Source organism: Equus quagga, chromosome 2 (genome assembly GCF_021613505.1).
Source record: "Equus quagga isolate Etosha38 chromosome 2, UCLA_HA_Equagga_1.0, whole genome shotgun sequence".
In the NCBI taxonomy this organism is placed as follows: Eukaryota; Metazoa; Chordata; class Mammalia; order Perissodactyla; family Equidae; genus Equus; species Equus quagga.
The window spans coordinates 69,855,165-69,879,372 of record NC_060268.1 but is presented as its reverse complement, the minus strand read 5'-3'; the positions used below and the strand labels follow the sequence as shown (position 1 = coordinate 69,879,372).

The window sequence follows — 24,208 nt, the reverse complement described above, 5'->3', positions numbered from 1 at the left end:
TGGGTGAAGCAGAGGGAGGAAGCAAGGACGACTTCCAGGTTTTTAGCTTGAGTAATTAGTTGGATGGTGGTACCATTGATTGAGACGGGAAGACTAAGAGGACAAAATGTTTTGGGACATCTGTAAGTGACGTGTCCAAGTGACGATGATGTCACGTACACAGTCAGATGTACTGGAGCTCAAAGGTGAGATCAGCACCTGAGTGTGAATCTGGTCATTGTCAGTATGTGGAAGATCTTAAAAGCCAGGGAAATAGATAAGATCACAGAGTGGGGAGTGTACAGAGACAAGAGAATAGGTCCCAGATTTCAGCCTGTGGCATTCCTAACATGCAGAGTTTGAGTAAAAGGGGAGGAAACTGCCAAGAGAACTGAGAAGAGGAGGTCAAAACAAGGGTAATAGAAGTACCACTCCTGTCATACTGCTTGAGATTAAATGAGCTAGTATATTAAAACGTGCTTAGATCCTTACATTCCCCTGCTACTTAGCAAGGTTAATATGGTAGTTATTAAATTCCACTTTCTATGGCATGGCACTGATTGGCTAGTGGGTATTACAAAGATGAGTAAGACCCAGATCTAGGCCTACAAGCTCATTATCTAGTAGAAAACATACGATTTATAGAGAAATAGACAGAAAGATAGAAAGTAGTAAGTGCTGTGAGAGAAATAAAATTAAACTGAAAGTTCAGAGAAGGGAGATGGGTATGGCTGGTGGGGGATCAGGCTACGCTTCACAGGGCAATTGACATTTGAAATGGGTCTTGAAGAAAGGGTGGGTTTGGATATTCAGGGGAGGGGAGAAGGAGTAAGGATAGGTGAAGACAGGAAAGTGTAATAAAAATTCCGCAATCTTCAGAGGAAAATGTACTGGCTGGGATGCGGGTGCACTGTCAAGACCGTAAGACATTCTCTTTGGTCAAATCTCAGAAAGTTGGTAGACAGATGCTACTTTAGGGGACCTTTATAGGTGGTGGCCACAGCAACAGCAGCAGTTTTCACTGTCATTTGATCAGCCAGCGTCTCCTAGGAGTATGAAGATGCCTGTTAGCAGAGTCAGGTGCAGCCAGCACATCCTGCAACTGAGAGTAATCGGTGTATCCTAGAAAAAACCATCCAAGATGCATATATTATATTCTATAATTATCTGCTTGGATTTTAAAGTGCCCAACAAATTACACATTTTGCCTTTCACTTAAAAACGGTAACAACAACCAGCAGTGTTTTTCACAGATTATGTAAATAACCGTTGTTCTCATGGTTGTGGGAGGTCTAGGAAATCCAGTTATGCTTACTGTGGCTGAGCTAGCAATCATTTAACTCTAGTTTTGCCACGACAGTGACCTTCAACTGTTATTCAACCACTCTCATTCAAATCCCGTGGCTGTAAAAGTGGAATAACGCTTTACTTTCTCCAAGCACTGTTAGGGTGAATTTTCTAAGTGCCTATCTACCCCATAAATTATTATTATTATTTTTAAAGATTTTATTTTTTCATTTTTCTCAACAAAGCCCCCCGGTACATAGTTGTGTATTTTCAGTTGTGGGTCTTTCTAGTTGTGGCATGTGGGATGCCGCCTCAGCGTGGCTTGATGAGTGGTGCCATGTCCATGCCCAGGATTCCAACTGGTGAAATCCTGGGCCACCGAAGTGGAGCCCGAGAACTTAACCACTCGGCCACGGGGCCGGCCCCATACCCCATAAATTCTTTAGAGCAAAACAGAAATTTGCAGTGAAGGGACAAGATGTACTTTCTTTCCTTCCTGTGCAGAAGTGTAATTAATGATTAACCTGGTTATCATCTCATGGGTCCCTTTTCTGTGGCCTTTTTCTTTAAGTCCACCTTAAGCGGACTAGTTTCATTGGATATTGTTTCCATTTTCCTAGTTGTACTTAGACCTAGGAAAAATGTAACTAAATCTTACCATTTAGATTCTTTGCAACCAGGTTTTGTTTTTAAACAGATTTTGCGTCTGGAGCCTGGAGTGAAATTCCTGCTCACAAGGAGTCATTAGAGGTGTCAACTCCGTAAAGGTTTCTGTGAAAAATCAGTGAAACGCTCTGCCATTGAAGTTTAAAGATAATTCGTCTGAATCTCTTCAGCTAAATGAAGCTTTATAATCAATTATGAACAGAGGGGATGAAATACAGGGTCTAGCGGGATTTGAGAGGGGATTCCAGTATCAATTAGTATCAGTTACCACTGGAGTTGCTAAGTGTGACAGATGGAGTCACTAATATTTACAAATGTTAATTGATGGTAACAGAGGGCACTGCCCACGTTTAAGGCAATTTCGTATCATTTCTGTGGATGGATTGAGTGAACATTAGAGCTGGACCTTCTGAGTCCTCTAGTTTATCTGCCTTAGTTTAAGGATGAAGAAACAGTCCCAGACGGAGGGTGACTTGCCCAGGGTCGCCTCGCTGGTCCACTACACAGGTTTCCTGTTGGGGATCACTTAGCCCCCACAACAGCCCCGTGACGCAGGCAAGCTGCAATTGGTACCTTTCTCGCCCCAGCGCCGCAGGCGAGAGCTTAGGAACAGGTACCCTCCCACCATTATGATGTTTCAGCCTCCTCTGCTTGTTTCCTTCGCAGCTCGTATCACAACTCGAAATAACTATGTTTACTAGTTTTCTGTCTGCTGGGAGCCATCTGTCCGTTTGGCTCCCCTCTTGGTGCTGGGCACAGAACAGACATTAATTAATGGTAGTTATCACAGGTATACGTTAGCCTCCGGCCCTGGGCTTCCAGGGACTCTGAGCTCCGGGGCGGCAACCTCCTCCTGTCGGGCGTGGAGGCGTGGCCAGGTTGGTGGGGCGGAGCCAGGTGTGGAAAAGGCGGAGCTAGAGGCAGACGGGATAGGGCGAGAGGCGGGGCCGAGGGGGTACCGACTGGGCGGAGCAGAGGCGGGGCTACGGCAGGTAGGGCGGGGCCAGGGGCAAGCGCGGCGGGAGGACAGGGCGGGGCCGGGCTCAGGGCACCTCCTCACGCGCGCCGAGCCCGCCCAAGCCCGCGCGGCTGAGGTGACTGCCCGGGCGGGAGCTGAGGCGCCGAGGGGCTCTTCTGCAGCGTCTGCTCTCCCTTGGCTCCGACCCACACTCCCCTCTCCATCCTCCTAAAGTCCGCGTTCCCCGCGCCGCCGTCGTGAGGCGGCTCCCTGCCTTCCCGCGCGGCTCCGGGGCGATGGCCGCGCGGGAGTCGGGGCCGGCGGTCCTCTTCCTCGCGCCCCGCCCGCTCCGCCTCCTCCTCCTTCTTCCGCTGGTCGCGGGGCGCTGGGGTCCGGCCGGCGCGGGGGGCGCTGCGCCCGGAGGTGAGCCTGGGCGGCGGGGGGGCGGTCCGGGGCCGCTGCGCGCCCGTGCCGGCAAAGCCGCGAGGCCACGGCCCGCACGGAGAACCTTGGTGCGGTTAATTTTTTGTCCTGGGGGCTTGGAGTGAGGTTTCAGTTTAAATGCCCTGATGTGTTCATTTAAATGCAGAGAAAAGGCCACTTTGGTTTTTGTTCCATGACTCGCATCACTGGAGACTGCTGGGTGACTTAGTGTATACTTCGATCCGACTTTTTCGCTAAAAGATGCCGCTGTTACTGAGCAGGGCTTTTCTCGGTGGTTTCGGCTGGGCTGCCTGCATTGTCACTTTCTTCCCAGGCAAGTGGGAGGCTCCTGCGTTGAGCCCTAGGGGTTGAGACTGGGTCTGCCGCCGCGGGCTCGCTTCCTTCCGCCGCAGCGGTTGAGGATCTTTCCTCTCGCCCGAAGATGGGCTGTGTGAGTTGTAGAGAGCCAGCAGCCGTGCCTGGCTGCCGGCCTTTTTCCCGGGTCTGCTGTAGGTCAGGGTGTCTTGGACAGGAGTAGAAACCACAAAAGAAATATGCGTAGTACTTCTTCAAATTTCAAGTGCTTTAGAAAGTTTCAAAAAGAGGCAGTCCTCTCAGCCTTGAAGAAAAAGACTCCCATTTGTGGAGCACCTATGGTGTGATCTAGACAGAAAAGCTAAGAATCCTCTAAGCAAGAGTTGAAAGCCGAAGTTCGCTTCGTCAGTATTTCAGTTTTTGTCATGAGTTTCTTAAAAGGAGAAAACATGATTTGGATATAAGAAGACCCTTTTCTTGTCGTTCCTTCCTTAAGGTTTTTAAATTATGACTTCTGATCTAGGAAGTAATAATCTTGAAGACGAGAATTATTGATTGCAGGATGTATTGCTTAATGTAGACTGAAGAGAAATAATGAGGAGAGTGATTTCAACCAAGAAAGAGAATCCTGTGCAGAGAGAGTCATAGTTTAACAGAGAGAAAGGAATGTGATTTTGGAGCCGAACAAACCTGGGTTCAAATTATGACACTGATGTATCTCCACTTGGACAAGCGTGTCTCAGCTGTCATTCTTCTTTGAAAAAATGAGGATAATACTGCTTACCTCTGAGTCGTTTTCAGGATTAAGTAATATATATGAAATGCCAGGTGCTGTGCTGGACCTAGAAAACTGTAGTTCTCTTTTGGTGAAAGCGGGACTTTTTCCATCTGTTTCAATATAAAACATCACAGCCATGCGTTAAATAGTGTGGATGGTTTCTCTTCTGGCATGGTGTTGAGTGTTAAATCCAAAACAATTAGAGCTGAGTAATTCCTTCTTTCTGCCTCCACTCTGCTTAGTGAATACCTCTGTTATGATAACCATCTCGCTGAATTACATTTGTATTTTCTTTTCTCTTTGTCCCATAAGCTCCTTAGGAGAGCTCCTTAAAAACTGTGATCTTATCCTGTTTATTTTTGTATCTCTAAGACCTAGCTTATTGTAGGAGTCCAGTTAATGTTTGTGGATGCATGAATAGAACAGTAATATCTCTCTGGATATTAGTTCCCTCGTCTGTAAGATGAGAGATCATTAAAGGCTCCCCCTCCAGCTTTAAAATTCCAGGATTCTGTGTGCTCTTAGTAAGTGATCATTAGAAGAACAAAATGATATTGAATAGGTAATGGAACTGCACACTTGCTCCTAAATGTTGATATGCTTTTGTGCATAACTGTGTTTGAATGTAGGGTGGTTGAAAGTACTGTCTGGAGTCAGGAAACCTGCCACTGACTAGTTGTGTTTCCTGGAGCATATTGCTTGACCTTGCTCATCCTTTATTTCTCCCTCTTTAAAATGAGAGGGTGGTGATAGGTGGTTTTTAGGCTCTTTCAATCATAATTACTTTTACATTTACATTTTATTCTTTTTGTATTCATCTTAGAGTCTTACTAATAACTCTTCCTTAGGTTTTCTGTGAGCCAATCTCCAGGAAAAGAAAATGTTTAGTCTGCCTGCAGCCATATTTATTTGGCTGATGGAAGATCACAGAGCTGGAAAAGTGGCTCAAGAGGCAATTTTGTCTTTATTAAAAGATACATAATTAACTAGTACATTAAGATAATACAAGCCTTTTAAACTGACTTGTCCATGATTGGGACAGTGATTTATGGGAATTAGATAGTTATATTTCTTAGCCCTGTAGTTGTGTGACATTTTAAATGGTTGAAAGTTTATTTTTGGTATGTGTAGTGCTGAGTTCTGTTTCAAAGGCAAATAAAATAAATATTTCATAGAAAATGAGAGCTATGAAAGATTTTTTTTCGTCTCACCTTTAGTCATTTTCAGAAGCTAACAGAAATACACACATAGGGCTGTCATCTCTACTTTTGTTATGATTACATCCCAAAGAGTATCTAGATGCCTCATGTCTTTAGGTAAACATTTCACGCAAGTTAATTTAAAATTAAAAATTATTTTGGTTTCCTTGCAAATGCTAAATATGCTCTATGAGCCAGCACCTGGAAGATAGGGTTTTATTTGTCTTTGTATCTCCTGATATAGTAGCCTGCTGATGGAACTTTGAAAGTTTTTCATATTAGATTTAGCAAGTAATTTTTTATAATTAGGATATGAGTTTTTAGTACAGTAATTTCAATACAGAACATTTTTCTTCTAATAGCATTATTCTTGTCCCCTAAGAATTGGGATTAAATTTTTTTCGGATGTAATTTTAAGCTTAATATTAAATAAGCATGTGTTGACAATGAGAGTTGGTAAATATTGGAATAATTTTTGATAAAAGTTTACTTGTTTCTTTAGAAATCTACTTTCCAGAACAGCATAGGTATAGTTTTATAATGATAATAGGATATAAGAGATTATTTTTAATGATTCTTTTTTGCTATATGACTAAAATTTTAATTTAAATGTTCTAGTTCCCTCTCAACAAAATGGGTATAGAAGGAATGTACCCCAACATAATAAAGGGCACGTATGACAAACCCACAGCCAACATCATGTTCAAGGATGAAAAGCTGAAAGCTTTTCCTCTAAGATAAGGAACAAGACAAGGATGCTCACTCTTGCCACTTTTATTCAACATAGTATTGGAAGTCTAATAACTAATAATGAGCTATCAGAAAGAGAAATTAAGAAAACAATACCATTTTCAGTTGCATCAAAAAGAATAAAATACCTAGGAATAAATTTAACCAAGGAGGTGAAAAACCTCTTCTCTGAAATCTATAAGACAGTGATGAAAGAAATTGAAGACAACAGCAATAAATGTAAAGATATTCAGTGCTCATGGATTGTAAGAATTAATATTGTTAAAATGTCCATACTGTACAAAGCACTCTACAGATTCAATGCAATCCCCATCAGCATGCCAAGGCATTTTTCACAGAACTAGAACAAACAATCTTAAAATTTGTATAGAATCACAAAAGACCCCAAATAGCCAAAGCTGTCTTGAGAAAGAAGAATGAAGCTGGAGGCGTCATGCTCCCTGATTTCAAACTATACTACAAAGCTATAGTCATCAAAACAGTATGTTACTGGCATGAAAACAGACAATGGAATAGAATAGAGAGCCCAGAAATAAATCCATGCATATGTGGTCAATTAAACTATGACAAAGGAGGCAAGAATATATAATAGGGAAAAGACAGTCTCTTCAATAAGTAGTGGGAAAACTGGACTACTATCTTATGCCACAAAAATAAATTCAAAATGGGTTAAAGACTTGAATGTAAGACCTAAAACCGTAAAACTCCTAGAAGAAAATATAGGGAGTCAACTCTTTGACATCAATCTTAGCAATATTTTTTTGGACCAGTCTCCTCAGGCAAGGGCAACAAAAGGAAAAATAAACAAATGGGATTATAATTAAACTAAAAAGCCATTGCACAGTGAAGGAAACCATCAACAAAACAAAAAGGCAACCTATGAATGGGAGAGGATATTTGCAAATCATACATCTGATAAGGAGTTAATATCCAAAATATATGAAGTTACCCAACTTAATATATATATTTTAAAAAACCTGATTAAAAAATGGGCAAAGGGGTCCAGCCCAATGTCTGAGTGGTTAAGGTTGCGTGCTCTGCTTCAGTGGCCCAGGGTTTCGCTAGTTTGGATCCTGGGCACGGACCTACACACCGCTCATCAGGCCATGCTGAGGTGGCGTCCCACACGGCACAACTAGAAGGACCAGCTAGAATATACACCTATGTACTGGGGGGCTTTGGGGAGAAAGAAAAAAAAGAAGATTGGCAACAGATGTTAGCTCAGGTGCCAATCTTTAAAAAAAAAAAAATGAGCAGAGGACTTGAATAGACATTTTTCCAGAGAAGACAAAGAGATAGCCAACAGGCACATGAAAAGATCCTCAACATCACTAATCATCAGGGAAATGCAAATCAAAATCACAATGATATACCACTTCACAACTGTCAGAATGGCTATTACCAAAAAGACAAAAAATAGCATGTTGGTGAGGATGCAGAGAAAAGAGAACCCTTGTACACTGTATGTTGGAATGTAAATTGGTGCAGCCACTAAGGACAACATATAGAGGTTCTTCAGAAAATTAAAAATTGAACTACCATATGATCCAGCAATTCCATTTCTGGGTATTTATCTGAAGAAAAAAATGCTAATTTGAAGAGATATATGCACCCCTATGTTCACTGCAGCATTATTCACAATAGCCAAAATATGGAAGCAACCTAAGTGCCCATCGACTGACGACTGGATAAAGAAGATGGGAGATACATATACACACGTGTATGTAATTCAGCCATTAAAATGGATGAAATCTTGCCATTTGTGACAACATGGATGGACCGAGAGGATGTTATGCTAAGTGAAGTAAGTCAGAGAAAGACAAATACTGTATGATTTCACTTATATGTGGACTCTGAAAAACAAAACAAATGAACAAGCAAAACATAACAGAATCATAGATACAGGAAACAAACTGGTGGTTACTCAAGAAGGGAGGGATTGGGAGGCAGGAAAAGTAGGTGAGGGGGATTAAGAGGTACACACTTCCATTTAGAAAACAAACAAGTCATGGGCATGTAATGTACAGAATAAGGAGTATAGTTAATAATATTGTAATAACTGTATGGTAACAGATGGTAACTAGACATCATGGTGATCATTTCATAATGTATATAAATATTGAATCACTATAATGGACACCTGAAAGTAATAGGATATTGTATGTCAGTTATGCTTCAATAAAAAACATAAATAAACATTCTGTTCACCTTTTGGGGAAGCATTATATTGTTTCTCCTAACTGTAATTCAATGACCTTGTACTCTTTTCTTCTAAAGTAAATAATATAGCCTTTTACCAGTAAAAATAGGAACTAAAAATGATATTTGAGTTCTGACAAAAAGGGCAGTATGAACTTTTGGTATTTTTATTTTACAATCTATGATGTATATATGGAATTGGGCAAACCCATTTTTTCCTCTGGGTCAAGGTTTCTCAAGCTCTGACATTTGGGGCCAGATAATTCTTTGTTATGGGAGACTGTCCTGTGCCTTGTAGGTTGTTTGGCAGCATCCCTGGCCTCTAACCATGAGATGCCAGTAGCAGCCTCCAAAAAGTGTCCCCAGGGTCTGGCCCAGTGGCATAGTGGTTACGTTTGTGTCCTCTGCTTCACTGGCCTGGGGTTCGCCGGTTCAGATCCCAGGCATGGAACTACACACTGCTTACTAAGCCATGCTGTGGCAGCATCCCATGTATAAAATAGAGGAAGGTTGACACAGATGTTAGTTAGCACAGGGCCAATCTTCCTCACCAAAAAAAAAAAAAAGAAAAAAAAAGTCTTCAGATATTGTCAAAAGTGCCTTAGGGGACAAAATCGTTCCCCTCACTCCCCACTCCTTGAGAATCACTGCTCCAAGTCTTGTAGACCAAGGCTTCTCAAGCTTTAATGTGCACAGAAACCCCCTGAGGATATTATTAGAATGCAGATGCTGATTCTGTAGGTCAGAGGTGGGGCCTGAGATTCCGCATTTCTAACAAGCACCTACATGATGTGGATGTTGCTGGTCAGACTACCACGTTTTGGGTAACAAGCTTATAGACAGTTTTCCATTCATATCATTTGGGTGAATTCTCAAGAGGATCTGATGATGGTAATTATGGAAATAGTGAATTTATGATGAACTATAGCCCAAACAACAGAAGACCAATAGAAACTAAGAAAACAAGCACTATCCCACCATCCTAACAAATAGCAGCTGTCTTCTCTTTTCCGTATTTCCTTCCAGTCCTCCATATTTGTTCATAATTGGACAATTCTAAGGAGGAAATTTGCTAGAATCTTATCAAGGGCATACAGGCTATAGTGAACTGAGGCAACTTCATGTACCGTCAGATGTTTTAATTCATAGCATTATAAATGTCCTAGCTCATAATATATAATATATATATATATTGCCTGTTGAAAGGTTTATTGTATCAAATTAAGAGTGAAGTCTGCATTTGCTTGATCTGATGATGCTTAAACTTTTTTTTAAGCATCAAAGTTGTCTCCTCTCCTTGAGCACTATTGACTGGACTGAAATTTAACACTGCGTAAGGTCATTTTCTTACTGTAAGTGTTCTGAGAGTCAGGGCAAGATATTAAATTAGGTTTACTAAAGCATATCAGTTACGGAGAAATTTTATCCTATAATTCTGTAATAAAAATCAATAGAAAATATAATGAAAATCCTGGAGTGAAAAAAAATAACCCTCTGCATTTCATCGGTAATACTTAAAATAATGGTTGGTAAGCATACTTGTCACATTGAAAATGTTGGATATGGCACACATTTTTTCTCATTTACAAAATGGTTGATTGTGTTCACTGCTTTATCTTCCTATTGCTTAAAATAGCTCTCCTAGGACTGCTGCAAAGAGGATTTTTTAAAAAAGGAATACAAGTCACTTTTTCTTAAAAGAAAGTACAAGGAGACTTAGAGGAGAGCATTAACTATTTTGGGAATGCCTTAATTATGAACTAGGGATATATAATATATAGCACTTCTACAAACATCTTTAGATGTATTTTTCATTCTTGTGGCAGCCTGTGAAGAAGAAAGGGGAGGCTATTGGCAGTACCCAGTAAAATTTAAAACGTGTACGTATACCCTTGACTCAGTAATGCCACTTCCAAGAGTCAGGGCCATAGAAATCCTAGTATAAGTGTCGAAAAATGGATGTGCAAGTATGTTAACTATAGTATTTTTCCATTGTAGCTTTGTTAGAAATAACTAAAAGTTGAAGAATATCTAAATGCCCATCAGTGGTGAAAGCTTAAATAAATTGTGATACACCCATAACTCAGACTGCTTTGCAGCTTATGAAGAAAGTGGAGATGGATAGATATATACTGACATATAGTACTGAATGAAAAAAGTAAGTCACAGAACTTAAAAAGAGGAAAACTCTTCCTCTGTGTGTGTATGTGTGTGTAAAAATACCTACACGTCAAACTTAACTGGTTACTCTTGGAGGAAGGGAGATGGGAAGGAGGAGAGGGAGAATTCCTACTCATTATCATGTAGTTCTGGTTTGAATCTTGACGATGATCATACATTACTTTTGTAATTAAAGTATTACAGCCATGCATTGCATAATGATGTTTCAGTAAACAATTGATTGCATACACGACAGTGGTCCCATAAAATTACTACCATATACCTTAGGTGTGTAGTAGGCTATACCATCTAGGTTTGTATAAGTACACTCTATGATGTTCTCACAATGACAAATTTGCCTGATGATGCATTTCTCAGAACTGTCCCTTCGTTGAGATGCGTGACTATTTTGAGAAAAAAAAAACACAAAACCTAGGTCCTAGTTCCACCTCTGCTAGTTACTAGCTCCTAATCTTAGACAGTGGTTCTCAACCAGGGGTAGTTTTGGACTGCTCCCCAACCCCAGGACCTTTGGCAATGTCTGGAGATACTTTTCGTTGTCACTTTGGGGGAAGGATGTATTTAGTGGGTAGAAGCCAGGGATGCTACCAAACATCGTATGGTGCACAGGACAGCCCTCAACAACAAAGAATTATCCAGCCCAAAATGTCAGTAGTGCTGAGTTGAGAAATCCTGTGTCAGAGTCCAGGGCTGCAGCTGTGTTCAAATATGCAGGTTGTGTACCTTGCAGTATCAGGGAATGTCTTTCACATTGTGGGGTATTCTCTGCAGACCCATGAACCTTTATAATTATGATATAATGAAAATAAATAAATATGCAAATTCTTACCTCAGGAAGGCAGGAACGAGAGTTTTCTGCTTTACACCTACCACCTAGCACAGAGGCTGGCACAGTCAGCAGCCACTTAACATTTGTTGAATGAATGAATGAATTTAACTAGTTATCACGTTAGACTCTAATATGCCCAGGCTGTAGCAGATGCTAAAGATTTAAGAATTTATGGAAGAAATTTTTTTTTTTAAAGATTGGCACCTGAGCTAACAACTGTTGCCAATCTTTTTCTTTTTTTTAAATTGTTTTTTCTCCCCAAATCCCTCCAGTACATAGTTGTATATTTTAGTTGTGAGTCCTTCTAGTTGTGGCATGTGGGACGCCACCTCAACGTGGCTTGATGAGCAGTGCCATGTCCGTGCCCAGGATCCGAACTGGCGAAACCCCGGGCTACCAAAGTGGAGCACGTGAACTTAACCACTTGGCCACGGGGCTGGTTCCTATGGAAGAAATTTAAAATTATAGCAGTTATCTATTTATCTTTACCTGAGGATTGGCAAAAGACTACTAATATTCATATTTAGCTATAGAACACCTTGGTTGATTTTTTCCCAACACTTTTTAATAAGAAAATCATGTTTCTTCATGGAAGAATACCAGTAGAGGACACTATTGTGTCTTATCTTCCTAGAATTGGTGTTAAAAATCCTTAGTTATCTATTTTTTTGGCTACGTACTGAATTTAGTGGAGAAGACTATAAAAAACCATTTTAAACTACCTAGACACTACCCAACATAGTAAGATAATGGACTTTATTTCATTTTATCTGCATTTAACAGTGAGGCAGCTAAGTAGAAGTTGTCCTGTTTGTTAATGTTTTATAATGGAAAAATTCAAACATACACAAAAAATGTTCAAGTATAATGAATTGAAGAGTTCTTGGGGCTGGCCCCGAGGAGTAGTGGTTAAGTTTGGCGCACTTTGCTTCTATGGCCTTGGTTTGCAGGTCTACACCACTTGTCAGCCATGCTGTGGTAGCATCCCACACACAAAATAGAGGAAGACTGACACAGATGTTAGCTCAGGGCGAATCTTCCTCAGCCAAAAAAAAAGGAAAAAGAGTTCTTGCCATACACTTTTAACAATTATTGACATTTTGCTAACATATCCTTATTTATGTAACTTAGAAAATTGTGGCATATGAAGGTTAACAGCTAATTAGTGGTGCCAAGTATTCAAATTAAGGTTTTCAGCTTTGCAGTTCTGTGTCCTTTCTTATTCACCATACTAAAATTAAGGAGCAAGGTTACATTTCTTTGAAAATATATGTGGTTTCATTAAATGACTTGAAAGTGAAAGTTTTTGGTAAATCATTTTCCTAATTCTTTAAACTTGAGACAATGCTACAGTAATATTCCGAGTTAAAATTGAATTTGTAAAATCCAAATTTAAATTCTTCAGAGTATTAATGCCATTATCCATATTTATACGTGTTAGGTATTCAGTTTGGTGTTTCTCTTGTTGATTGTATTTTTAACTACTTCAGAAGAATTGCCCCATTAACTTCTTTTATTCTTATCCTATTTTTAGTGTGCTTCACTGGTTGGTTCCCCTTGTTTTTCTGAGATATGTGATTTATGTGCGATTGGTAGGTTGGTATTCTAATTATTATTATTAGCTTTAAAGGATATAGACTTTAGGAAAGCTTTTTACTGAACCATCCTTGCACTGCGTTGAGCGTGCCCAGTGCCACAGGCATGTTCTTCCTCCGTGGTTGCATGGTTCCATTGCCAAGGGTAGTCTGTAGGGAGATGATCTTTGTTGGGCTATCAGGGAAGTTTTAGGTAGAAATCAGTACCTCTACACACAGTGACTTTTTATTGCAATATTTTTGTGTATTTGCCTTTTGAGGACCATCAGTTACCATTACTTTAACAATCATTTGTGGAAAAATAAGAATGACCCTGTGCTGGCACTTAAATGCACAATTTTATTTAATCCTCACAATAACCTTATTAGTAGCTACTGTTTCATACCAGTTTTACAGATGAAGAAACTGATATGCAAAGAAGTTAAGTAACTTGCTTTCAGGTCAGACAGTAAGTATTAGAGGCTAGATGGAACCCAACCTGTGCGACTTAAAATCCTGAGCTCTTAACCAGTATGTTATATTGCCTCTCTTTATGTTCAAATCTGAGTAAGACAAGGTCTCTAATCTCAAGAAGTAGAGTCAAGTGACTCGTAATCTTTAACAGCAAATTTGTGTAGCTCTTGTGACAGTTGCTTCACAACCAGTGATAAAATTCTGAATCATTAGAGATAAATGGGAATTGTCAGATGGTACTGGCTTATTTATTCATTCATATATTCATTCAACAAACTGAGCACCTACTATGTGCCAGTATGTTGTTAGTTGTTGGGGTTATAATGATGTATAAAACACAGTACCTGCTGCTATTAGTTTACACCATAGTGGAAAAGATAGACTTTAATCAATTACACCTAAGATTGTATAATTACACCCCAGATGAGGAACATGGTTCTATGCAGAGGAACCTAATGGAGGCTTTGGGACAGGAAAGTGTTCCTGAAGAAGTGATGCCTGAGTTGAGATCTGAAGGATGAGTGGGAATTAGATAGGTGAAGGGGGAGGGAGAGCAAGCATCTCAGGGAAGAAGAGCACTTAGAGGAGGGAATAGTGTGGTGTGTTTGAGAAGCTGGATTGTCAGTGTGGCTGGAGCAGAGAGCAAAGAGAAAAGCCACGCCAGAAGGGGCACACCAGACCCGGCAGCATTTAGTCTTAGGGATTTTGGTCAGTCTTGAATAATGAAAGCTACAGAAGGGTTTTAAGCAAGGGGGTAACATCAGATCTGTGTTTTGAAAAGATTGCTTGGGTATTTTCACAGAGAACCAATTGGAGGGGGGTTGAGAAGTGCATGGAGATCACATAGGGTAGTAGGCTTGCTCTAGTCCTGATGAGAGATAAGGTAGCTTGTACTAGGATAGTGGCAGTGGGGTGGTAAATGGATTTGAGAAATATTTAGGAAGTAAAGTCACCAGTTTCCTGGTGGATTGGATATGCGCTGAGTAAGAAGGTGGTGTGAAAGATGACTCTCAGGTTTTTAAATTGTTGAACTAAGGCAGATGATGGAACTACTCATCGTGATGGGGAATGCTGTCAGGGGACCATTTTGGGGAAGATCATGAACTTGGTTTTATACGTGTTGCTTTGTGGTGCCTCAAGATGTCCTTATTTCATATAGATTAGAGAATTGTCATGTATGGAGGTTAACAGATAATTAGCGGTGCTGAATATTCAGATTAAGGTTTTGAGCTTTGCAGTGCTGTTTCCTTTGCTCTTCACCATACTAAAATTAAGGAGCAAGGTTACATCTATTTGAAACTATACATTTATTTGAAATCTCACGCCTTCCCCCTGGGGCTGTGAATCATCCATTTGTCCAGTGTATCTACACTGTACACGCCCTTCATTTAGTAGCCCTGTCTGTTACCAGATCAGCTGTCACAGTATCACAGTGCCCCTTATTTTACTTAATAATGACCCCAAAGCACAAGAGTAGTGATGCTGGCAATTCAGATATGCCAAAGAGAAGCCATAAAGTGCTTCCTTTAAATGAAAAGGTGAAAGTTTTCCACTTAATAAAGGAAGAAAAAAAATTGTATGGTGAGATTGCTAAGATCTACGTTACTTTTATTATGGTATATTGTTATAATTGTTCTATTTTATTATTAGTTATTGTTGTTAATCTCTTCCTGTGCCTAATTTGTAAATTAAGCTTTATCATAGGTGTGTGTGGATAGGAAAAAACACTATAAATAGGGTTCTGTACTGTCTGCAGTTTCAGACATCTGCTAGGGGGCTTGGAACGTATCCCCACGGATAAGGGGGGACTACTGTATGTGGTTTCAGTAAATGACTTGAATATGAAATTATATTTGTAAGTGGGAAATGGATATTCAGGTGTGGACTGGGAGGAGAGGTCTGCACTGGAGATACAAATCCCATAAAAACAATCTCTCTTTCCTTAAACTCCTTTTAGTTGTAGTACCCTTGGAAATGACCTATTGGGACGCTGTTATAAATAAATGGAGAGCTAGAGTAGAATTTCTAGGATCTCCATTGCTGAATGCAATTTTACAGCCTCCTGAAAAATTTCTAATTGTTGGATACCTTTAAAAAAATCCCTGCCAAAGTAAGGGCTAGATGTGCCTGTGCCAGTAGTTTCTGAAAGACTTGGCTTGATTTCTGTTTCTGAAAGTGTGTCTTGAAAACTGAAAGTATTCCTAAGGTCTGTCATGTGGTCAGCACTGGAATGGTATTTTTTGTGTACATTTTACAAACTTGAAATATAAGATTAATTATATTTTTTAAAGAAGCATCATTGTATTCTTAATGTTTGCATTTTTAAGGAATGTGTATGTAATAAATTGGTTGTCTTAGCTAACATGTTAATGGTGTAGAGTTTAGCTAGGCTTCACATAAAATTTAAGCTAATTTCCATTAGCTTACTTTCCTTGTAGTTACTATCATGTTGCATTATATCCTATTTTATAGAAAAGAATCAGTGGCTCAAAAATAGTGATAATAAATAATAATGTACAATTCAGAATTTTGCCATAAATGTAGTGTGCATATGGAGTATAAATCTGTTTGTTCTGGGACAAATCAATCTGCAAATATGGTGATTTCACATATACTACCCAAAAAGGAAGACAAAGCAATGAGTATCTGAAAATCTGATTTCACCCTATTAGTAATCCATTCCCAGGTACTCAGGGGTTATTTTATTGTGAAACTTTGTCAAATAATGGCAGCCCAGAAAGCGTTTGGCCTCTCTGGTGAATGAATTATTTTCATAAATAAATGTAAAATCACACTTTACAATATAAAATTGATGAGTTTGTTGCTAAAGTCAGAGAAGAGACCAAGATCTCAGAGATATCATTCAGGGTAGAATGAGTTCTATGTGACAAAAGTGGATTTCAGGCCTGCTATTGGTAAGAAGCTTGTAAATCCAGGCACAAGTTATTCTGCTTGAAGAGAAAGCAGAAGTGACTATTTACAAAATTCCTTTATTAAATGACAGTGTTAGATATCACATGATATTAATAGCATGCTCTGTGGAAGAGCTGTTACTCTCAGGTGTGTGTGTCCAGTATTTTGCTCTTTGGTTAGACGAAACCATCAATGCAGATCATGAATCACCTTCTGGTTTGTGCATGGTAGGTATGAGGGAGGTGTACCTGAAGCATTTTATTTTTATCACTGAGAACTCATGTTATAGAAGAAGAGATTTTAATTTTAGTTTGGATTATTTTGTGATCTCTGATTTAGACTGGAAATGTGTGTTGAGAACAACTCTGACAGAGCACCAACTCTGGGCAGGAGGGAAAGGGGTTGCTGTCCAAATAAGTGGTGTTGCACTGGAATGCCAGTCTACACGCTTTCATTCACAGTGAACAGCTGATGGGGAACAATGTGCTTCCTGATCTTGATTCACTGTTGAAGGAGATAGTAAGAAATTGTGAAGAAGATCGAATCACAGGCACCAAGTGTGTGTCTCAGCTTGATGTATGCAGAAATGGGCATTATATGTAAGCCTTTGCTTTTCCACATTGAGATATGCTGGCTGTCAAGGGGAAACGTGCACACATGAGTTCTTAAACTTCCTGACACCGATAATGCCATTTTTCTGATTTCAAATGTTCTCAAGTAGCCTAGCTCATTGATACAGTCATATCTTGAATAGCCAGAACTGATCACTTGAGGGGCAAAATATGATGATTTTTAGTTTTGAGGATATCAGTATGATGAGATAATACTTTGAAATATTAATGCCCCTTTTATGTTCATGATTTTTCCTTTTACCCTTTGGCATTTCTCCCTACCTGTTCAGGTGAGGTAGTTCTGTGCTCGTGCTTCAGAGAAGGAATGTGATGTGACAGCAGACAGTGGAGATAAGGAGTTCATTTTTGCCTTTTTAAGTTTCAAAGTGCTCTTTAGGTCCCTGTTTGAGTTGAATTTCCAGATCTACCAAGGCTTGCTGCATTTCCTAATACTTTATAGTTAGGAGTTGCAATTGTGGCAGCTTGAGATTTGTTTTTTTGTTTTTGTTTTTTAAATTCTATTTTTTCCCCTTCTTTTTTCTCCCCAAATCCCCCCAGTACACAGTTGTATATTTTAAAGATTTTATTTTTTTCCTTTTTCTCCCTAAAGCTCCCGAGTACATAGTTGTATATTCTTCGTTGTGGGTCCTTCTAGTTGTGGCATGTGGGATGCTGCCTCAGCGTGGCTTGATCAGCAGAGCCATGTCCGTGCCCAGGATTCGAACCAACGAAACACTGGGCCGCCTGCAGCGGAGCGGGTGAACTTAACCGCTTGGCCACGGGGCCGGCCCCCACAGTTGTATATTTTAGTTGTGGGTACTTCCAGTTGTGGCATGTGGGACGTCGCCTCAACATAGCCTAATGAGTGGTGCCATGTCCGCACCCAGGATCCAAACCCTGGGCCGCCGAAGCGGAGCGCATGAACTTAACCACTCGGCCACGGGGCCAACCCCTGAGATTTTTTTTTTAACTTAGTGTAGTATTTGTCCCCTTTCCTTTTTTGTACTCTTCCCTTCTCATGTCTTCTCTCCCTCTCCTTCCCCAACCCACATCAGTAGCTTCCCTTGTTAATTACTCTTGTTAATTTAGTGTGCAAACTTCCATAATTTTCTTCAGGCATATACAATCATATAACTAGATAGGTAGATTTTAATCATTGATTGATTTACAAAAATAGGCTTATGTTACAGTCTCTTTTCTGCACCTTTTTTTCCTCTAATAATACCTCTTGAAAATCCTTCTAAGCCTTTTGTTCAGTTCAGGTTTTTGTTTGATGCTACTTACTACAAACTCCTTTTTTGTTGAAATTTCAGATGCCATTTCTGTGAGTGATAGTTTCAGTTGGAGTTTTTTTTAATAATCAAAAAATATTTAATTAAAAAACACATAGTGTAAAATTTACCATATTAACCAATTTTAAGTGTATGGTTCAGTAGTGTTAAGTATATTCACATTGTTGTGCAACATATCTCTAGAACTTTTCATCTTGCCAAACAAGCTGTATACCCATTGAACAACTCTCCATTTTCCCCTCCCTATAGCCCTGGTAACCACATTCTACTTTCTGTTGCTATGAGTTTGACTCTTTCGATACCTCATGTAAGTGGAATCATGCAATATTTGTCTTTTTGTGACTGGCTTATTTCATGCAGCATAATGTCTTCAAGGTTCACCCACATTGTAGCATGTGTCAGCATTTCCTTCCTTTTTAAGACTGTTATATTTCATTGTGTGTATAAACCACATTTTGTTTATCCATTCATCTATAGATGGACATTTGGGTTGCTTCCACTTCTTGGCTGTTGTGAATAATGATGCTATGGACATGAATATGCAAATATATCTCTTTGAGAGCAAATATATCTCTTTGAGATCCTACTTTCAATTCTTTGGAATATATACCCAGAAGTGGGATTTATGGAACATATGGTAATTCTATTTTTAATTTTTTGAAGAACTGCCATACCATTTTCCATAGCAGCTCTATCATTTTATATTCCTGTTAACAGTACACAAGGGTTCCAGTTTCTCCACATCCTCACCAACACTTGTTATTCTCTGGTTTTTTGATAGTGGCCATCCTAATGGGTGTGAGGTGATATCTCATGGTTTTGATTTGCATTTCTCTAGTGATTAGTGATGTTGAGCATCTTTTCATAAGACTTGCTAGCCATTTTTATGTCATCTTTAGAGAAATCCCTACTCAAATCCTTCGCCCATATTTTAATTGGGTTTTTCGCTTTTTTTGTTGTTGAGTTGTACTTTATATATTCTGGGTATTAACTCCCTTATCAAATATATGATTTGCAAATATTTTCTCCCATTCTGTAGGTTGCCTTTTGACTCTGTTGAATGTGTCCTTTGATGCACAGAAGTTTCCAAGTTAGATGTAGTCCCTTTTGTCTGTTTTTTTTTTGTTGCTTGTGCTTTTGGTGTCGTATCCAAGAAATAATTGCTAAATCCAGTGCCATGAAGCTTTTCTCCCATGTTTTCTTCTAGGAGTTTTATAGTTTTAGGTCTTATATTTAGGTCTTTAATCCATTTTGAATTGATTTTTGAATGTGGTGTAAGATAAGGGTCCAACTTCATTCTTTTGCATGTTTCCCCAACACTGTTTGTTGAAGAAACTGTCCTTTCCCCATTGAGTGGCTTGGCACCCTTGTCCTGGAAGCCTTTTAATGACTGTGTAATATTTCATGTAATGGATATGTCATACTCTCTTTGATTGTGTTGTTTCCAGATTTTTGCTAAAATGTTGACTGTGGTAAACAGTCTTGTGCATTTGTCCTTATGGTTTTGTTGCTTTTATTGCTATGAGTGTCAGGTGTGGGATTGCTGGATCAAGGGAATATATACTTTTTTTTCCCTCCTTTTTTTAAAATTGAGTTCCTAATAGTTTATGTCATTGTGAAGTTTCGGTTGTACATTATTTCTTGTCTGTCACCACATAAATGCTCCCCTTCACCCCCTGTGCCCACCCTCCTTCCCCTGGTAACCACTGAACTGTTTTCTTTGTCCATGTGTTTGTTTATATTAAGGGAATATATACTTTTATTTTTGGATAAACTTCACAAGATTAAAATATTACAAAATTACTTGTCAAAAAGGCAATAACACTTTACATTTCTACCACCAGTGTTTGTGAGCAACAGGAGTCATCTTTATCTAATCCTAGGACCATTGGCATCAGGAAGGGCTCTCCTGGGGAGGGATCACATCTATGACTAAGAAAAATAAAGATGTTTTTCTATATCATTACAATGTTAGTGCTTAACATTTAAATGCATCAAGAGTCTCCTGTTCTCATTTTCCGTAACCTCAAGAACCCTACTGAGTTAGAGGAAAGAGAACTGACCTGAGGGATGATCAGAGTTCTGTGATTAACTGGCACTTAACCTAAAAAGGTGGAATCAGTTGATGTGGAAAAAACATGGGTTTTGGTGACAAACCTGACTTCAAAGCCTGGTGACAACTCAGCTTCCCAGGCTTTTGCTGTATTTTCCTGGGAAAATGACAACTTATGGGGACTTTAGTCTCTTCACTTATGAAAGATGTCCACAAATTTGCTGTTGACATTTAAAAAATGTGCGATTGACATTTTTATTATTCAAATGCTGTCTCAGTCCTTTTGGACTGCTGTAACAAAGTACCACAGACTGGGTAACTTATAAACAACAGAAATTTGTTTCTCACCCTTCTGAGGGTTAGAAGTCTGAGATCAGGGTCCAGGGTGGTTGGATGAAGGCCCTCTTCCAGATCTCAGACTTGTTGTTTTCTCACATGGCAGAAAGGGCTAGGGAGCTCTCTGGAGCCTTTTTTATAAGGCACTAACCCATTCATGAGGATTCCACCCTCGTAACTTAAGCACCTCCCAAAGACCTTACCTGCTAGTGCCATCATCTTTGGGGATTAGGATTTCAACAAGAGTTTTGGGGAGACACAAATATTCAGACCATAGCAAATGCCGTATTCTATTTATTAAGATAGTTATAAAAAATAGACTATTAAAGGCAAAACTACGGAGACAGTAAAAATATCAGGGGTTGGGGGAGGGGAGGGATGAATAGGCAGAGCACAGAGGATTTTTCGGGCAGTGAAAGTACTCTGTATGATACTGTAATGATGGATACATGTCATTGTACATTTGCCCCAACCCTTAGAATATACAACAACAAGACTAAACGGCGATGTAAACTATGGACTTTGGGTGATAATGATGTGTCAATGTGTGTTCATCAGTTGGAACAAATGTACCATCTGGTAGGGGATGGTGATCATGAGGAAGGCTATGCATGTGGAGGGGTAGATGGGAAATCTCTGTACCTTTCCCTCAAATTTGGTATGAATTTAAACTACTCTTAAAAAATAGTGTTAAAATATTTTTATTATTTTTTTAATGGTCACCACATAAATCTAGTTAACATCTGTCACCGTACATAGTTACAAAAAATTTTCTTTTCTTATGATGAGAACTTTCAAGATGCATTCTCTTAGCAACTTTCAAATATGTAACACAGCTTTATTAACTATAGTCACTATGCTGTATGTTAGATCCCCATGACATATTTATTTTGTAACTGAAAGTTTGTATCTTTTGACCCCCTTCACCTATTTGAACTGCACCCCCACCAATCTGTTCTCTGTATCTATGAGCTTGGTTTTTGTGTGGTGTTTTGGGTTTTTTTTGAGATTCTATTACCAGCTCTTAGTTAATACCAGCCCTGATAGTCGTTCCCCTACAGTGAACCCAGCATACATGAGCTAGAACTAAAAGCACACATTCCCAGTTCCCTGCTTTAGTTACACTCATAGGTAAATATTTGTTTCTTTAACCTCTGACTCTCTGAGCTTTACAACCAAATAGAAGTTACAAATTGTTAAAACCCACGTGGCTCAAGCTGGGCTCCTACTAAAGTTGTGGCTAATCACAGTTCTTTTACAGAGAAACTAATGTCCAGAGAATATCAAGAAACCGGAGCTTTCCAGGCCCAACTCCACGGCTTCCTGACCTCAGAGTCTACCTTCTACCATGGAGACAAACAGCCTAGGACACTCATCTGAGAAACCCTTTGTCTCCTCCACTGGAAGAAGCCCCAGACACAAGCTGATGGGAAAATGCTGACTAAGAAGGCCATAGCCCCCCTCCCCTACCTAAAACCCCAAATAAAAACCCTACCCGTTTCTTAATGGGGAGCAAGCAACTTTTGGGGCACTGGCCCTTGCTTTGCTCCCTCTGCTGGCAAAGTAAAGCCTTTCCTTTTTCACCCAAGACTGTTCTCCATATTTGGATTGGCATCAGGATCAGAGACTGAACTTTTGGTAACAATTCCACATATAAGTGAGATTGTATGGTATTTTTCTTTCTCTGTCTGACTTATTTTACTTAGTATAATGTCCTTCAGGTTCATCTAAGTCATTGCAAACGGCAAGATTTCCTTCTTTTTTTATGGCTGACTGATATTCTATTGTGTGTATATACATACCACATCTTTATCCATTCCTCCATCAATGGAAACTTAGGTCATTTCCATATCTTGGCTATTGTAGATAATGCTGCAATGAGAATGGGGGTGCATGTATCTTTTCGAGTTAGTGTTTTCATTTTCTTTGGATAAATACCCAGAAGTGGAATTGCTGGATCATATGGTAGTCCTATTTTTAATTTTTTGAGGAACCGCCATACTGTTTCCCATAGTGGTTGCAACAATTTACATTCCCACCAACAGTGTACGCGGGTTCCCTTTTCTCCACATTCTCACAAACACTTGTTATTTCTTATCTTTTTGATAATAGCCATTCTAACAGGTGTGAGGTGATATCTCGTTGTGGTTTTGATTTGCATTTCCCTGATGATTAGTGAAGTTGGTACATTTTCATGTACCTGTGGGTCATCTGTATGTCTTATTTGGAAAAATGTCTATTCAGATCCTCTGCCCATTTTTTAATTAGATTGTTTGGTTTTTTGCTCTTGAGTTGTATGAGTTCTTTATATATTTTAGATAATAACCCCTATTAATTATATGATTTGCAAATATTTTCTCCTACTCAGTAGGTTGCCTTTTCACTTTGTTGATGGCTTCCTTTGCTGTGCGGAAAACTTTTAGTTTGATATAGTCCCACTTGCTATCTTTGCCTTTTCTGTCAAATCCATAAAATCATTGCCAAGACCTATGGCAAGGAGCTTACCCTCTGTTTTCTTCAAGGAGTTTTATAGTTTCAAATCTTTAATCCATTTTAAGTTAATTTTTGTGTATGGTGTAAGCTAGTGGTCCAGTTTCATTCTTTTGTATGTGGCTGTTCAGTTTTCCTGGCGTCATTTATTGAAGAGACTGTCCTTTTCCCCATTGTATGTTCTTGGTTCCTTTGTCGTAAATCAGTTCGCCATATATGTGTGGGTTTATTTCTGGGCTCTCTATTCTGTTCCATTGACCTATGTGTCTCTTTTATGCCAGTACTATTTCGATTACTATAGCTTTGTAATATAGTTTGAAATCAGGGAGTGTGATGCTTCTAGCTTTGTTCTTTTTTTTCAAGATTGCTTTGGCTATTCAGAGCCTTTTTTCGTTCCAAACAAATGTTAGGATTGTTTGTTCTATTTCTTTGAAAAATGCCATTGGAATTTTGATAGAGACTGCATTGAATCTGTATATTGATTTGGGTAGTATGGACATTTTAACAATATTAATTCTTCCAATCCATAATCATGGAATATCTTTCCATTTATTTGTATATTTTTCACTTTCCTTCATCAGTATCTTATAGTTTTCAGTGTAGGTCTTTTACCTCCTTGGTTAACTTTATTCTTAGGTATTTTATTCTTTTTGATGTAATTATAAATGATATTGGTGTCTTAATTTCTCTGTATGATAGTTTGTTATAAGTGTATAGAAACAGATTTTTGTGTATTGATTTTGTATCCTGCAGCTTTACTGAATTCATTGATTAGTTCTAACAGTTTTTTTGTGGCATCTTTAGAGTTTTCTATATATAATATCATGTCATCTGCAATAATGACAGTTTTACTTCCTCCTTTCCAATTTGGATGCCTTTTGTTTCTTTTCTCCCTTACTTG

At 39.2% G+C, this 24,208-nt stretch overlaps 1 protein-coding gene across 4 annotated transcripts in view; it reads left to right on the top strand.

The window, feature by feature from the left end:
• The first annotated feature begins 2,983 nt into the window (after positions 1-2,983).
• CHRNA5 (cholinergic receptor nicotinic alpha 5 subunit) overlaps positions 2,984-24,208 on the top strand; it is a 43,427-nt gene continuing 22,202 nt past the window's right edge. For all 4 annotated transcript variants that reach the window (XM_046652390.1, XM_046652389.1, XM_046652393.1 and 1 more), the window contains exon 1: positions 2,984-3,313. In XM_046652390.1, coding sequence (XP_046508346.1) covers positions 3,187-3,313 — 127 coding nt within the window. In that variant the 5' untranslated portion in view covers positions 2,984-3,186. The remainder of the gene's footprint in view (positions 3,314-24,208) is intronic.